At 43.7% G+C, this 16860-nt stretch overlaps 2 protein-coding genes across 3 annotated transcripts; one reads left to right on the top strand and one right to left on the bottom strand.

Annotated features, from left to right (window-relative positions):
* Nucleotides 1–1880: 1880 nt before the first annotated feature.
* On the bottom strand, nucleotides 1881–9647 carry tgs1 (trimethylguanosine synthase 1). The gene is made up of 16 exons (XM_041055450.1): nucleotides 9535–9647; nucleotides 8421–8637; nucleotides 8234–8301; nucleotides 8018–8142; nucleotides 7817–7910; nucleotides 7365–7442; nucleotides 6465–6974; nucleotides 5840–5972; nucleotides 5594–5680; nucleotides 5260–5416; nucleotides 4720–5107; nucleotides 4457–4618; nucleotides 3396–3542; nucleotides 3048–3264; nucleotides 2610–2688; nucleotides 1881–2230 (listed from the first exon to the last, which is right to left on the bottom strand). Exons 2-16 carry the CDS (start codon nucleotides 8531–8533, stop codon nucleotides 2114–2116), a joined length of 2475 nt encoding a protein of 824 aa, XP_040911384.1. The 5' UTR covers nucleotides 8534–8637; nucleotides 9535–9647; the 3' UTR covers nucleotides 1881–2113.
* tmem68 (transmembrane protein 68) lies at nucleotides 9567–16599 on the top strand. Of its 2 annotated transcripts, XM_041055451.1 has the most exons (8): nucleotides 9568–9699; nucleotides 10488–10661; nucleotides 12155–12254; nucleotides 13223–13390; nucleotides 13599–13792; nucleotides 13984–14044; nucleotides 14210–14349; nucleotides 14461–16599. In XM_041055451.1, exons 1-8 carry the CDS (start codon nucleotides 9640–9642, stop codon nucleotides 14563–14565), a joined length of 1002 nt encoding a protein of 333 aa, XP_040911385.1. In that variant the 5' UTR covers nucleotides 9568–9639; the 3' UTR covers nucleotides 14566–16599. The 2 variants fall into 2 exon arrangements, with proteins under 2 accessions (XP_040911386.1, XP_040911385.1); XM_041055452.1 differs by lacking the exon at nucleotides 10488–10661 and having other exon boundaries at nucleotides 9567–9699.
* The last annotated feature ends 261 nt before the right edge of the window (nucleotides 16600–16860 follow it).

Raw genomic sequence — 16860 nt, 5'->3', positions numbered from 1 at the left:
ACTAAGAACCGGGAGAAGAAAAAAAAAAAGTCACACTTCTATTTATTTTTGCATCCACATTACTGACAGTGTCTGTTCACGACTTCAGAGCATCAGGTGTTGAAACTCTTAATGACTGCGTCTTTTCTTTTCCTGTTTCCTGCTGCCCAGTGAGTTCAGGGGTCGGGGTCCTGTCAGTGCACCACAGTTTGACTCCTTAGTTTTTTTTTGTTTTTTTTTTGGTTGAGATTTCTGAGGCAGAGGTTGTCTTTTATTTGCGATGCCAGTATATACAATAACGCCAGAACATGTAAAAGTGATGCCACATATCACAAGGTTTCTTAACATATTTGCTATTTAAGGAACATTACAAAACTTTAGAATTCTTCTTGCATGCCATCTGACCCAGAGTCCGACAGGTTAGGTTTATCTTGGTGCCTCCAGAGTGAGTTTACCTGAGCTCGGCGTAAAACACTGAAAACAGGGAGAAACTGCTAATCGAGCTCCCATCGCCAGTGAAACAACACACCTTCCTTCCCAAAGCTGTCTGATTGACTCACTGTCTGTCAGCAGGCTCCATTCAGGGCTGCGCTCCCAGTCTAAATACACCCTGGACATATTTCTGTGCTGGACGAGAGACGAATGATGAGATGAGTGAGAGGAGACTGATGCTGATCATCTCATCTAATCCTGTGCAAGATGGCCACCAACAGGACAAACACTCAACTTGCCAAAAATGCTTTGTTTCATCTTTGAACCTGTAAAGGGACACAGAGTAAACAACCTGTGTTGGCAGTGTAGTAGGTAGTACAGGTAGTTCTTGTCATTTCCATGTAACATAGTACTTTGGGAAGAGAGGCTGACCAGAGTTACTGATATTGATTTGTCAGAAGTTTTATTTCCTCCCTCTGGTTGAGCTTCAGGCTCAGGGCCTAGGATGAAATGGCGATGTGTGGCCATTTGAGGACGGAGGCCAGCGTCTTCCTGATGGGGACGGCTACACTACACTCTTGGCTGGATGGACTGAAAAGACTCCTGGTCCAGGACAAAAAAAAAAAACCTGAGCTCTGTATTTGATTTTTATGAAGTAAGATGATGTTTCTGGAGAAGAATGTTTGTTATCCACATAGAAAACTAAGGCTTACACCCTGACATTTGATTGTATTGCATTTGTATTCTTTTGACTGCACTGCAGTGTAATGGCATGCTGTTTGACACTGAATGACACACGCATTTCTGTTTAATGACCCACTGTAGCATCACATTACTTTTTCTTCATGTTATATGTATAAAACTTTGCCTAAATGTTGTTCTTTTTATAGCTGAGTTGTCATTCTTTGTGCTTTTCTCATTGTCTTGAAAAAAAAAAAAAAAAGATGCTTCCACTTGGAAAGACCATTAAAATATGATTACAAATCTTACACTGCATGGTATTCTATTTCTGAGCACACACAGCTGGATCCAGGTGATTAACATCTGGAGGAAACCTAACCTGATGATTAGCCCCCAGGTTTTTAGGTTTTTGCTGCATAAACACTTAGAAAAATATAAAGAAGTGTTTGGATCACATGGGATCAGCAGAACTGTGTGGTGTGGAGACTCCTCAGCACGAGACAGGAAACCTCCAGACTGGATGGAACGCTCCACGTACCATCACATCAAATCACAGGCCCAGGAGCCAAATGTTCCTTGCTGAAAATCCACACTGCCAAGAACAAAAAAAAAAAAAAAAAAGGGGACACCAGATTCTTTGTGACTGCTCTCAGTCTGCTAACCATCTCTTTAACTTCCTCCTTTCTCTCATAAGACTGAAAAGTATAAAGAACCAGGACCTGCAGATTCTGCAACAGCACGTACCCAGAGGCTGGTCTTATTAACAGTGAAGGTGAGAACAAACACAGTGCTCTGAACAACATTTATTGGTTCCAACGTACAATTTAAAAAAAAAAAAGGATAAAATATCAACTGTAAAACTCTCAGAACTTGTTATGAACCCGGGAACTGTAACCTCTGATCTTCAGATTCAGGCTGAACTATCTCTGACTTTCTGATGACAAAACATACAAAACAGGAAGTCAGTTTCTGTTCCATCTAGCAGAGGAGGAAATCCGTCCTGGTTCCTGCCTTGGCAGGGTCACTGGCTGTCTGATTTTATCAAGCTGCCAAAGTAAGCTGTCACTGTCTTCAGCTTGTTGTTGAGGAAGTTCTGCTCTACTTCCACCTTCCCCCCTGGACCAGCCAGAGAGGCTATCTGTGGACAGACGGACAGGGAGATGATATATTAACAAGACAGGTGTTGATCCAGTTCAACCTGAACCAGAACACAAAAGGAAAGGCACAGATTGTGTTGTGTTGAGTTGTGGTTTTAATTTCAGACTAAATCTGAATAAGCTGGTATGGGAAACAAGCACCTTATTATTTTTTTTTTTACTCAGATTATTATTAAAACATTTGAAACCTCATTTGAAACCTCACAGATGTGATGAACTGTATGCACACACACTAAGTTGTTGTAAACCAAGCAAGCAGGCACATATTTAAGAGTAACTGATGTCAGTGTTCTCGTACAATAATTAAAGGCTTTGTTCACCTGCGATGTACCAACACATAAACACAGTGAACATACAGACCTGATCCATGTCAGCGTTGCGAGGCAGGAAGTACACGATGTTGTCTGATATCAGCTTGGCCAGGCGGAAAATCTCAAACGTGGCTACTATTAAGGATGAAAACCCAAAATGTTACACAGACACAGTCCATTTAAACAAAAACACATTGGGGGACGGGGGGGGGGGGGGGGCATCAGGCATCAGGAAGTCTGCTTGTCTGCTGCGCCTGTGCTCTTTAACTGTCATGTTGTTTTTAATGCTAACATCATGAAATCAGTTCACTTTCATAATGACAAAAGAATGACTTGGTGGTTGACGGAGGAGCCTGACATTCTGGGAAATATGCTTATTCATTTCTTGCAGAGTAGGTGGGTGTGAGATGGTGATGACCTACACCGCTCTCGTGTGTGTGTGCAGTAAATGTGACGCTACATCTCCCGCCTCTACATCAAAGGATATCCATCGGGCTCCATCATGGTCCTGATGTCGAACACCTCAGCAGTCAGGTAGTCTGGTCCTCCCCATGGTGGTGACAGGAAGACGACATCGCCACGGAGACGGGACGCCAGCTGAAGGAAGTCCCCTTGCAGGAAGTCAATACGATGGTCCACATTGTAAACGGCAGCGTTGTGCCGCGCCAAGTTCAGCCGCACAGGGTCGATATCAATGGCCAGGACTGGAAGTGTAACACAAAACAGACACACAGTACCAAATGGACACTGATGAAAAGAAGGTTTAAGCAGTGAATGGAGGTGCAAAAACACACACACACACAAACACACATACTCTCACACACATTAGACTTACCTCTCTTTCCAGTGAGAGCGAACTGGATAGCGTTTCCTCCCACACCACAGAAGGCGTCAATGACCAGCTGAGAGTCGGAGAAGCTGTGCTCCACCCTGAGGGCGATGTGCTCGGCGATCCTCTCCGGTGTCACAGAGAACCAGCCCTCTGAAACACACACACACACACACACACACACACACACACACAATTCAATTCAATTCAATTTTATTTATACAGCTCCTTCCACAAACAATATTGTCTCAAAGCGCTTTACAGAGACCCAGAGTCTGACCCCAGAGCAAGCACTTAAGGAGACAGTGGCAAGGAAAACTCCCTTTTAACAGGAAGAAACCTTGAGCAGAACCTGGCTGAGATGGGGGACCCTCCTGCTGATGGCCGGGCTGGGTGAAAGGAGGAAAAGGAGGAAGATAGGACAGCTAGGAATGGAGGAGAGGGGGAGAAGGACATGCAGCATAATACAAACAGGGTTGGCAATGGACAATGTTAGACGGCCAGCATTTAGATTACACACAACAGAGTTAGCGAAAAACTTGAGAAATCTGATACCATCACATCCTACCACAGAGACTGGAACATTTAATTGTCATCAAAGGAGCCGCACTAAGCTGGTTTAGGTCTTACCTATCAGACTGATTTCAGTTTTTACACGTCCACAATGAGTCCTCCATGTACACAAAAGTTAGGCATGGAGTTCCACAAGGTTCCGTGCTTGGGCCAGTTCTTTTCACCTTATATATGCTTCCCTTAGGGAACATTATCAGGAAGCACTCCATAAACTTCCACTGTTATGTGGATGATACCCAGTTGTACTTGTCAGTGAAGCCAGAGGAAATCAGTCACTTCGTTAAGCTTCAGACATGTGTTAAGGACATAAAGACGTGGATGACGAGTCATTTTCTGTTATAAAGTTATTGTAATTGGCCCAAAAAACCTCAGAAACACATTATCTGCACTGCAGCCCCTGAAGAAGTTAGGGGTTAGGTTACCTTGCTCAAGGGCACTCCAGACATGGATACTGAAGGAGGGGAAAGTGTTGTTCATGCAGAGTGCTGACTGACCTCGATCCAGCTTGATCCCTTCGTCGAAGCGAGAGAAGAGTCTGTAGCGCTGAGCCCAGTACTTCGCCAGCTTCGGCTCAGCTGCCATCTCTGCTGGGACCTGCTGCATCCTCCCTCGTTTTCTCTTCTTCTTCGGCTTCTTCCCGTCTTTCACATTCAGCTCTACACACACACACACACACATTATTAACCATTAGACTGCTCCAGGATTGTCTCATTTTTCTATGTATGCCACAGAATCATCTGACCAATGCTGCGCTCACCACTGTCGTCTTCAGGTGTATCAGACAGGAGGAAGTCAGGAATTTCTAGACATGTTAACTGTCTACCAGGCTGCTCCTCCTCCTCCTCCTCCTCCTCCCTCTCACCGTCCACAGGCTCAGTGACAGAACAGAAGGAGGTGTTGGGTTGAGTGCTCTTCCTCCTGTCTGCATCTAAACTGGACAGAGAATTACAACTCTCTTCTTCCACAGCCTCTTTATTTCCCCTGTCGGCACTCTTCATCATCTTCCTCCTCTCCTCTTCTCCCGTCGCTTCCTCAGGTTTTGGGGAATTGTCCTCAGGTTCGTGTGTACCGCTTCCTCCCATTTTACCCCGGTCACTTGAGGTCATCTGTGTCTCTATCTGATTCTTTCTGAGGAAATTCTGGACCTGTGAAGTAAACCACCCAACCAGTCACAGTTCATGCTGTTTACCTGCGTAGAAGCAAAACAAGGGCCCAGCTTCCTGATGACGTAACACAAATATGGACTGTGGTTTACACTGAATTTACGGCCTCAGTGTGAGTGTTTTCAAAGTGGTACCTTGCACAGAGTGCTGCTGATCTGTGGCTGTGCGTTGTCTCCTCCTGTTTCTGAGAACCTCATGTGTCTGTTGATGCTCCGGGCCCCTCTCTTAGTCCACCTCTGCCTCTGATGCTTCTGACCAGCACTGCCTTTGAAGCTTAACACACAGTTGAACCTGGGACACACACACACACACAAATACAACTTCATCCAGAGACATGTTTACACACCATGATGCCTCACATCCACACATATTCCTCTGATGGACTGGATAATATGAAAATGATGCCCTTCATGTTTTTTGAGAAAAGGAGAAAATGGAGTGGATCCAGTGCAGCGGGATCAGACTTACATGGGTTCTGGGTTGTGTTTGAGTCCCAGTTTACTCCAAGCTTCATCAGGTGTCAGATTTGGGCTCTCCTCCACATCCAGCTCATGACTGTAGACAAAAAGAAAATACAGCGTCAAGACTGAAATGTGAATTGATGGTAACATAGGAAAAATTCAAGCGGCTGCATTTTACACGGCGTCAGACTGACTGTTTCTCATTAAAGCTCAGAGTTATCTAACAATCAATACACACGCAGTACAAATTCACCTGCGTTTGACTTTTACATGTCCACTTCCTGGGGGTTTATCATCATCATCATCATCATCATCCTCATCTTCTCTATCCGACGTCTTATTCCTTGAGCCAGACTGTCCCTCAGGACTGCCAGCAGCCTGGGAACCTGAGTCAAAACATACAACATATTTACCTGCAAATACACAGCAAATACACATTCAGCTCATCTGAATTATTTCAGGGGGGAGTAACAGGCTGCACTGAGCTTTGCTTTGCTAATGCATATGGATCCATTCCCCATGAGTTTGTGTAAACAGCACTGATAAAACACCAGGTTCCAGGGAGAATCCAAGGCCTCATCCTGGACTACTACAACAGTTTCAGTCAGGATCGCCTCTACATGGCACAGGAATCATCACTGGCTGCACAATTTCTGCTTCCAATCACAGCCTCCAATCACAGGCTTCATGGATGACCTGACTGTGATGAGAGCATCAGTGCCAGGACTCAGGTGACTAATCCATGGGCTTTAGAGGCTCATTTCAGGGGTCAGATTAAGCTTCAGGCCAGCTAACAGTCAAGATCCTTGATCTTGAGAATGGCTGCCCAGCACTGTTTCTTGTTGGGAGGAGTCCAGACGACTGCCTGGAGTTCTTACCTGTATGTCTGGCTGTGCTCTGTTGTGAGGACTCAGCAGGTCTTTTGCGATCATTCCCTCCGTCTGAAGGACCATCAGAGCCGCAGACCACAGAGCTCCCACCTGCTTCTAATGTGCACGTCTGTCCAAACAGATCTTTCAAAACCTCCACATCATCATCATGAAGAGGCTTCGCTTCTACTCCTCTCTGCTGGTTTTCAGCTCCAGTCTGTCCATCCTTCCATTCATCTGAGTGTGTCTCTATGCCTCCGTCCATCATCCCTGCGGCAGCTTGTCCACCAGTATTCCCATGACAGACAGACTGGTCGGTGGTCCAGCCCTGCGCTGCCCAGTATGAATACTGCTCCCAGTAGGAGTAGTAGGTGTCTGCGGCGTGTTTGTCCCAGGCAGCCTTTGTCTCTGGGTTGTCCCAAGGAGCGGTCACTGTTTGTGGATCTTCTGCAGACAGCAGCTCAGTCTCTGGATGTTTCTCCAGCCAGCTGCTCCACAGCAGAGCTTCGCCCTGTTGAGCTTCAGGAGAAGCAGAGAAAATGGAGAAACAAGATTTAAATATGTGAGGTGTCTGAAGAAGCAGAACATATGTCTCCAGATTTGTGTTAGACTGCTATCACCCATGTCCTGAAGGATCAAATCTGTCATCAAAGATAAAGGTGGACATACAAAACATTCAAAATTAAAAGAATGGAATCTCACTAATGAAGGGTGTAGTGACTTTTGCTGCAGTTGGTTCTTTAATATGGAGGTTTGGTGTTACAGAAGGAGGTGTTACAGAAATGTTACAACTGTTTCCTAAAAGTGTCTCAGCTGTTGACTCTGTACATTAATGTACAGATTTCTGAAAAGGCCCTTTAGTGCAAGTATTTTTTACTTTATTACAAACTTCATATTCCTCTTTCTTACCCCAGTAGGATTCCCAGCCGGCATCTTGGAGCCCTCCTGTTCCTTCCTCCGGTGGATCGCACGCTTCCTTCTCATCAGCTGGGTCAAAAAAAAAAAACACAAGACAGTGTAAAATGACATCGCAAAACTGCACACATAGGAATAAAAAGAAGATGAATGTGGTATGAATTAAAAAGATCAGTTTTTAAAAAGTGATTTAAATTATGCTACTGATTTTCTGGCAGTGGGCAAAAGCTTTAGTGTGTGAAATGCGTGGATGCATGGAAACATACTCACAGCATAGATCCATGGCCTAACTACCTAGCTATGAGGGATGTGATTTAGTGACCCTTCGTTCACCTTTGGATAAGCGCTAAGTTTGCACAAAGGCACATGTCACATTCTGTGTGCATGGCATGGTGAATGAGACATGTGTCTTCAGTGCTCGCACAACAGGCTCATAATTAGATTACCTTTGTTGACAACCTGTAGCTCTTTTTCATCTTCCTCCTCGTCTTCTTCTTCTTCTGTCCAGAATGTGGCAGACTTCCTGTTTGACCTCCTTCCCTGTCACGTGACCAAAAAGCATCATCTCAAAGCATTTTAGCTCTCTTCAGTCTTTCATTAAGGTAACTGAGACAGTATCAGAGCGCAGAGACATGCTGCTGACTTACTGCCCTCCTCTGCTCAGAGGAGCTGACAAAGGCCAGAGGCAGACCCATACTGGCCATCAGCTGAGCCTCTTCATCCAGCTCCTCCTCAGTCTCCTCCTCCTCCTCCTCCTCTTCATCATCTGCTTCTATGAGTTGAGGGAAAAATGTCTTTTGTTCATTTTGAGCTCTGAATCATTCCCACATCAGTCAGAATGTTAATGAAACGCTACCACACACCTTGGACTGTGTTGTCCACCAGGTCAAAGGACAGCAGTCTGTTATCAGAGCGATACAGCTCTCGATCCCTGCACAGAGGAAGAAAGCACAAACTGAGACAGCTGATGCAGACCAACCACTCCACAGCTTCACCTGCCATCCGTGTCAGTGAGAGACAGTGGACATACGACACATAAGACATGCTCACTGTACGAAGGCTCTGGTGCAGAGACAGTGAATCCTGTCCTCCTCCTTAGACGAGTGTCCCCCGCTGAAGAAGAGATCCGCCACCACGGTCACCCTGCTCCTCTCCAGCATCATGACGGTCCGCTCTCTGAAGCACACGCGTCCACGCACTGTCTCAACCCCGTCTGAACCTGGACCAGTACCGGTGAGACTCCTCACCTTGCTCACACCCGCGTGCACTGCGAATACAACAACGGCATTTCCGGCCATAACTTTTCAGAATAAAAGCGGTTGTTGCTGCTCTTCTAGGCTGAAAGTGTAGTACGGCCCTTCAAACGAAGTTATACATTATTATCACACAGCAATGGCTCTTACATTGGACTGAGTTGGCTCATTTTACTTCTTTCTGTGCTGAGGTTGCTCTTAATGGTATTTTCTATTTGACTGCTTTGAGCTTTTATTTTGAAGGTTGGGCGTCCACGGTCGCACAGGAAATTTCGTGTTCGAGTTTTGTTTGCTAGTAAGAGGAACTCATCTACGGCTACCGTGGTTTCCAGGGGACACACAAATCACCGAAACACGTGACCGTGTCACAGTCGTAGCGCTCCGGGGTCACAACCAGGACAGTTGTTCGCTAACAGATTTAAATGGTGTGTTGGTGTAACATAACATTTCCTGTGGTGTGTTTTAATGGTTCAGTTCAGGTAACGTCTTCTGTGTTTGGTGTAGGTGACGTTAACACTGAAGGCTAACCGTCAAACTCTCCGATTTTCCACTTCCGCTCATTTAATCTCAGTTAGCCCACAGTTTAACCAGGGCCCTGTCTTCTCTTATGGTTATGATCGCCTTTAGTGTCTTCGCTGGGTTTACCTCCTCATAGCTAGGTTGTAACGTTAATCCAAACACTGAAGCTAGCTTCCATAAAAAACCCATGAAACATAGCTAGTCATTTGACTGAGTGCAACAAACAGGGCGAGGTGTCGTGACTCGTCAGTTCCGCTGAAATACCTTGTTTTTCTTTAAATCTTACTGCCTTCTTACTACGAAGGGTCAATAACAATAGCAACGAATCTGATCTTGCGTACATTGACTTCTTGTACTGAGTGTTGTTCTTGCTCTGCTCTGTTTTAGTTCACCTGGATACAGCAGCAGATTCTCTCCATGCAGTGTGATCCCTCGCCCCTGAGGCTGTCGGACTGACTGATCCTGTCTGCAGCCTCGCTGACTGACAGCAGAGCGGGATGTCAGACAGCGGGAACCAGTCCTGTCTGATGGGAGCAGAGGACACCGTTTCCTTCCTGGTATGGACCGTGTCCATTTAGTACTGACACTGAACACACTTGAACCCCAAACTGTTCCCCCTGTGTGTCACCGTGGAGACAATCATCTGCCAAATGAATGTAATGTAGCTCAAAGAGAAATACACTGGGCTTATTGTTTAATGTAAGACATCTGCATTGGTTCACAGAACGTATTGTGTATCAGTTAACAGCTGGGAGACAGAAAATGTTTGTGTACTAGTAAAAGTATAACTACATGTACAGTAATTATTATAACTGAGAGGATTAGTGAGTTAATTAAGTATTTGACAACTTTGGTGTCAAACTATTTACTTGGTAACATCATCCTCATGTTCTGCTTTGATATGAGGTGGTATTAGATGCATCCTTGTCCCCGCCGGTCAACTTTGTGAGTCCATGGACAAGTTGTGAGGCCTATTCATATAGGTACACAGCAGTCTGGATTTGAATGTAGGACTGTTTGATAGTTTGAAATGTGGTATGTCTGTGTGCAGAACCCGATAACGCTGTTGTAGATTGGCAACATGTATTTCTCAAGTTTTCACATCTGTTGTGAGAACAGGTCTGTGTGTGTTATGGGTTTATGTGTATAGGCTCACACTACCCTCACATTCCTCGCCTCCCCTCACCCTTAGAGAGAATACAGATTTACCTCTGTGCACTGTCCCTGCTTAAAGGGCCAGTTCACCCAAATCACTCATTTAATACTTGAGCTAATCCAGTAGTTTTGAGATGCTTCTGTCTGTGGTGGTGGATCTGAGTATTGACCTATCCGTCTTGGTCCACAGGTGTGTGTGTTTCATGCATGGGAGGAGTGGGCAGACCTTGGTCAGGTGGAGGACTACCTAAGTGTCTTGGAGTATCTGCTGTGGGTCTTCACTCCTCTGGCCATCGTCTTCATCCTGCCCTTCCTCATTGTCATCCTTCTATACCTGTCTATACTCTTCCTTCATGTCTATAAGGTATGCAGAGAGTGCAGAAACCTGATACTTTATATACATTATACATACACTACATATAATTAGAATGAAACAAAATGGCTGAATAATCAAACAAAGGGTCTGTTAACTGAGCACAGTGACGGACAGTTAGCGGTGCAGGTTTGAAATGAACCCAGAGGTCACTTAAATACATCCTCAAAAAAGTTATACTGCCTGGCTCAATGTTGATTAGAGCACAGAACAAAGCAAGCAGTCACAGGCTGGAGCCATTGTTCAGCAGCCAGGCACACAAATGCACCAGCACAAATCAAACTGCCTTCACTGTTTATCAGCCAAAGTCTCAAGCAAGGGCAAGCAAGACTAAACCTTGCCTGCTTAAGACTTTGGCTTTGGTCAAGCTAAACACAAACAGCAGGAAAAGACTCTGGTCTCATGTGTGAATGAGCACATGTTGTTGGACCTGTAGCATTTCTGCTGTGTAGCACAAGTCTGATTAGAATGCTGTCAGATTCATTTAAAGATACACACACACACACAGATTAAAAGATCATCTTGGTCAAGAGCACTGTTATACTTTAATCATTTTCCTGTTAAAAGGAAGTTTTATCTTGTCCCTGTCTCCTTAAGTGCTTGCTCTGGGGTCAGGCTCTGGGTCTCTGTAAAGCACTTTGAGACTTTTTTGATTGTGGAAGGAGCTATATAAATAAAACTGAATTGAATTAAAAAAATTGAAAATTTTTTTTTATCATCCTTTAAACACCAGCTCTCATTCATCACTGTCAAACAGCAGGTGAACAGGCACCAGAATTCCTTATTATCAGTGATTCTGTCCTATCAGTGACCTTGTTACGATCATTTATTGAAGGGATAAGCAGCCGTTCCACTGCAAAAGAAATGTTAACTCAGTACTGCTCTCCAGCGATGACACTCTGTGAATATGTAATGCCTGTGTGTGTGTGTGTGTGTGTGAGGGTCCATGTCATGTCTGACTGAAGCCACGAGGAGTCATCTGTATATACTACAGATTATTTTAAATTCAGTTTATTTTATATCAGGGACCATGTACAAAAACACTAATCTCAAATAAGAGGGAAGATGCTTTGGACCAGATTAGCTACAAATTCTAATTTCCACCAATCAGTAATCCCCGGGCAGGTGAAGGAAAACAATAAAACACAGAGTAAAGCCATTTCAACCAAGACAGGCAGTGAATTCTGTATTAACTATTAAAAGTCTACCTATTCCCTATATATATATATATATATATATATTCCCATATATATTCGCAAGTAAATGTATGATGGCTATATAAGAGAATAATAATGAGCTTCTGCTAAACTGACCAGATCTGTTGACACGCACATCCAATCACAGTTGTTGAAATGAAACTTAAACAAACTTGGAATTAGACTTTTGGACAAAACAATAAAAAAAAAACAACAACAACAAAACACCCAGGATCCTGCTGTGACTCACTCTAAACCTCATCATGTCCTGATGTTTTCTTCTAACAGCGGAAGAATCAGCTGAGGGAAGCTTACTGCAACAACCTGTGGGATGGAGCCAGGAAGACCCTGGCTACTCTGTGGGATGGACATGGAGCCATATGGCACGGTAAAAGACACCACGGGCTTCACTTTATTAAAGATCTGTCGCATCCGTTTAGATGCTGTCCACTCAGCATTTATACAACTCATATCACCGTACAAGAAAAAGAAAAGGAAAAAGAACTATTCTGAGGTCAGTGCTGATACAGGGTATTTGAAGCATGCCTTCGCCTTATACCTCTTGCGAAAGAAGTTCAGTTTCTGAAGGGCATTAGCAGGAATGAGTTGCTGTACAGATTGAGGTTTCGATTTTTCTTTTTCTTTGTCTTCTTGTCTGTGAGTAGACATTCAGCGTACAGGTGGAAAAGAGGGCTCACAGTTTGGAAAGATTTGGTTTTTCACTCCGTTCATATTTCTCCTAGAGTTGCACCTGAGGCTGCCTTATAACTTTACTTGCTATATTTGCTATTCTCTGTAGTTTTCCTTTGTTTTCTAACATTCCCATACCACCTGACCAATTTTAAAAATGAAATACTTCCAACTGGATTCTGTTGCACCGTCTTACAGTATATACCAAATCATATTTACTTAATCTAATATATAAAATGCTGAAAACCTGTTTTTCCATTATCTTATATAGTATTAACCCAATAATATTCCTTATTCCTTATTGTTAAAAGGAACGGAAGCTCGGAGTCCCAGTCATCCTCTTACTGTTTTTGACTTCACTTCCTACCATAAACAAATACAGCCCTATCTACGGTGGCCCTGAATGCTCAAAGCACGGCAGAAAACACATACAAAAAAACATAGGTACTATTATAATGGCCTATTGGACGAAAAAAAAAAAAAAAGAGTCAGCAAGGATTAGTTTATTACCTGTACTGAACCTTACTACCTATTATATTTCATTTACTTTGCAGCCTTTTTCTGTCAATGCTGTGTTTTCCTCATTTACTTTTGTCTTTTTTTATTTTCTTGAAGTTGCAGTGCACTGAGCATGTGCGCTTCCTATGCTTTGACCTGTGTTACCAGGCTATGAGATCCATGGGATGGAGAAGATCCCCGACAAAGGACCAGCACTGATAGTGTACTATCATGGAGCCATTCCCATCGACTACTACTACTTCCTGGCCAGAGTGATCATTCAGAAGGGACGGACCTGCCACTCTGTCGCCGACCACTTCCTCTTCAAGATCCCAGGTACTCACACTGTGGTACCTACGGTTTGTCATGTTGAAAATTTTCAAATACACAAAATACTTTTCAGCTTTGTGTATTTATGTAGCTAATTTTTCCCTCTTTTTTTTAATTTTTTTTTTATAACAGCTTCATCTTAATTCTTTCCCCTTCCTCTCTTTTCTGTTCTAACTCCATCCTTACCCTACCTCATCCCGTCCTGTTCCTTTAGGTTTCAAGTTACTTTTAGAAGTGTTCAGCGTGATCCACGGTCCTCAGGAAGAGTGCGTGCGGGCTCTGAGGAACGGCCACCTGCTGGGGATTTCTCCGGGAGGGGTGCGGGAGGCTCTGTTCAGCGATGAGACCTACCCTCTCTTCTGGGGCAAACGCAAAGGCTTCGCCCAGGTCGCCATCGACTCTCAAGTGGTGCGTCGTACTTCCTGAAATCTGCGCAATCAAATCAAACCCTTTTATTTCTCTTCAGTACATTTCATATTTCTCGCAGCGTGTCCTGGATGACAGTAAACTGAAGTGGTCCTTGTTTCTTCACTCCTGCAGTCTAAGCGCAGCATCGTCCTCTCTAATCTCCTCTTTCTCCCGCTCCCTCTTTCTTTCAGCCAGTAATCCCAATGTTCACTCAGAATGTGCGGGAAGGCTTCAGATCTCTGGGAACACTCAGTAAGTGTAGCAGAAAGACAACATCACCAGGCTGATGGACACAATCCTTGAGACACAGTAGTACATAAAACATAGTCGGGTTAGGGTTAGTAGTATTTAGCTGGAGACCCAAACTCTTTGTTTCTCCATGTAACATGCTCTGTCTCTCTGTCTCTGTCCATGCAGGATTTTTCCGTTGGGTTTATGAGAGGTTTCGTCTTCCCGTAGCCCCCGTTTATGGTGGATTTCCTGTGAAGTTTCGGACCTTCCTCGGCGATCCCATCCCGTATGACCCCAAGATAAATGCTGCAGAGCTGGCCGAGAAAGTGAGTCAGCTAAAGTCATTGTGCTGCTGAGAACTTTTCCACCAAGCACCGCTCCTTCACACCTACTGCTGCTGCTGACTAAGGTTTTTTTTTTTTTTTTTCGCTCTGCAGGTGCAGCAGGCAGTCCAGTCTCTGATAGACCAGCACCAGCAGATCCCAGGAAACATCCTGAGAGCCTTGTTGGAGAGATTCCACACCAAACACAAAGAACACTAACATCAGCAGTATGACAGCAGAGACCAACTGTGTGTCCGGCGTGTGACCAAACGAGAGAGACGTGGGGCTCAGACGGCTGCGGGCGTGCACAGGTTTGGTGGCCTAAACAATGTTGGAGGATTTGCTGAGGTTCCTTTTTACATGCGTGTTGTTTTTAATCGCACGTTTCTGATGTGGATTTTTGTGTGCACGTTGATTCCCTTTCCCGTCTGATGATTCCCAGGATGAATCTGTTTTTAATCATACCTCAAATACACTAAATAAAAATACCTGTTTTTTTTTTTTTTCCAGCACACACGTACACAACATCACATTTCTTGTGACATTAGATGGAATTGGTCGTAGCTGTTCTCAGTTATTAAACGTGCGGGATTCAGGCAATTTATTTATTGAAAAGTATATTTAGGTCAGTAAGAGATTGGATTTATTGTCCATACCTATGAATTGCAGTGACTGTGCAGACAAATACTTGTAATGTTCAACGGCACTTTGAGTTTGCACATCTGGAGTTTCACTTGACGGGGAGCAAACAGTTGGAAGACAGAGACAGAGACAGGCAGAGCTGGACGTGATGGTTCAGGCCGGTCCTCTGCGAACAGCTGTCTGGTTTACGCCTTTAAAGGTGGAGTTTTGTGTATGAACCAGTGTCACACTGGCCTCAGGGTACAGGAGTGTGATGACAGGGTGTAGATGAGATTAACATGCGTGTACAGTCCCACACCTATGACAGAAAAACAGCATTATCACACAGTGTTTGTTCTATTGACTGCACATCAATTCCACTGTTTTTTTTTTTTCCCCAAATCTTTTAATTCATGGATATAATTATTTTTTGGGGGGTCTCCATCTTAATTACTTAATTAATCTTTAAAGAGAATCGGGTATGGGACATTATAGGGACGTGGATAAAATTGGCTGGCAGGTGTTTTGTCCACACAGTTTCTGGGACCATTTGCAGCAGATGCGTTGTCTCCACATTCAATCCAAAAGTAAAATCTGCAAAAGCAGCCTGAGGGCCTTGACTCATCTCTTGGTCATTTATGAAGCTATAGTTTATGTTGTTGTTATGAAGTGTCCATTTTTTTTCCCATTGTTCTACAAATTATCTGTTGATAGTTTCCAATATAATTGACCTTCAAACAGAACCAAATCACAGAGACATGTTCTATAACTCCTGATATGACTGATTCTACAGGTAAGGGAAATTTTAAAAGCTGCTGAAATCATTTATCTTTCTTTCTTTTCTTTCGTCAGTGAGTCGTCCACTGTTACCTGAGTGATTATTTCTGAAATATCCAGGTGTATCTTAAATCTGCAGGTAAATCCAGACTCTACAGTCTGTCATACCTTTAATATTTGGATTTTGTGTTCTTACCTGTTGCCAGTGGACCAGAAGCGAGAGCAACCAGCTTGTTCTGAAACCAGTAGTTGACTGACACAAAATGAATCAACAGCAGTTGCGGTCACTGCGAGAATTATGCTGCTTTTCACTGTTTTCTAACATTGTAAACTGAACATGTGATATTGGACTGTCGGTCAGAGAAAACAATGCATTAGAACTGCAATGATGCGCATTTTACACTGTTTTTACTGATTGAATTGCTTCATTGATTCATTAAAAGAAAAAAAATCAGTAGATTCCTGAAAGTACTAATGGAAAGTAATGCTAAATTGCAGCCGTAAAAAGTGCTTGTTGGAGCTGCAGGTGCCTTTTATCCATCAGTCAAACTTTGCGACTGACACACTAAGATTAGCAAAGGAGGCAGATTTATGCACGCAGTTCAAAATGGACTGAAACGAACACAAAGAGATGAAAGGCGTTAATGACGATTTTAGCCGTTTAAGCAGAAGCCAGGCTAAAAAAGGCTGCTTTGAAATTTATGTTTGGTGCTGTTAGCATTTTCAGCTCCGCTCACAGGATGAGTCAGCTCATCTTTTCAGGTAAAAATGATGGAGTTCCCCTTTCAAACAGCATCTGATCCAAACCTTCATTAGAAGAGCTTTACCTATTATTATTATTCATCACTGAGTTTTCAAAAAAAAATTGCATTAAAGGTATTAATTAAGGCAGGGAAACACAAATGACCTGCAAAGAGTCTCGAGCTGAATGAGACAGAATTAAATGATTTCAGGAAAACTTGTTACCCACTTTGGTCTGCTATATTTTGTGTGTGTGTGTATGTGTGTGTGGGTGTGTGGTCTAACAGCTTGGAAACAGAACAGGCAAACACTGAGCCTTTCACCTAGACAGATGGCTGCTCATAAAACCACCAGTGTCCCTTCACAAAACTCGAA

This window comes from Toxotes jaculatrix, chromosome 14 (genome assembly GCF_017976425.1).
Source record: "Toxotes jaculatrix isolate fToxJac2 chromosome 14, fToxJac2.pri, whole genome shotgun sequence".
Taxonomy (NCBI): domain Eukaryota; kingdom Metazoa; phylum Chordata; class Actinopteri; family Toxotidae; genus Toxotes; species Toxotes jaculatrix.
This window is presented reverse-complemented; position numbering and strand designations above follow the sequence as displayed.

Excerpts from the sequence above, each read along its gene's own strand:
- tgs1 (XM_041055450.1), bottom strand. The coding sequence starts at position 8,533 with ATGATGCTGGAGAGGAGCAGGGTGACCGTGGTGGCGGATCTCTTCTTC. Across the intron at positions 5,681-5,839 it reads CATGTAAAAGTCAAACGCAG|TCATGAGCTGGATGTGGAGG; the intron begins GTGAATTTGTAC and ends TTTTGTCTACAG. Across the intron at positions 5,417-5,593 it reads AAACACAACCCAGAACCCAT|GTTCAACTGTGTGTTAAGCT; the intron begins GTAAGTCTGATC and ends TGTGTGTCCCAG.
- tmem68 (XM_041055451.1), top strand. The coding sequence starts at position 9,640 with ATGTCAGACAGCGGGAACCAGTCCTGTCTGATGGGAGCAGAGGACACC. Across the intron at positions 12,255-13,222 it reads ACATGGAGCCATATGGCACG|GCTATGAGATCCATGGGATG; the intron begins GTAAAAGACACC and ends CTGTGTTACCAG. Across the intron at positions 14,350-14,460 it reads CTGCAGAGCTGGCCGAGAAA|GTGCAGCAGGCAGTCCAGTC; the intron begins GTGAGTCAGCTA and ends TTCGCTCTGCAG.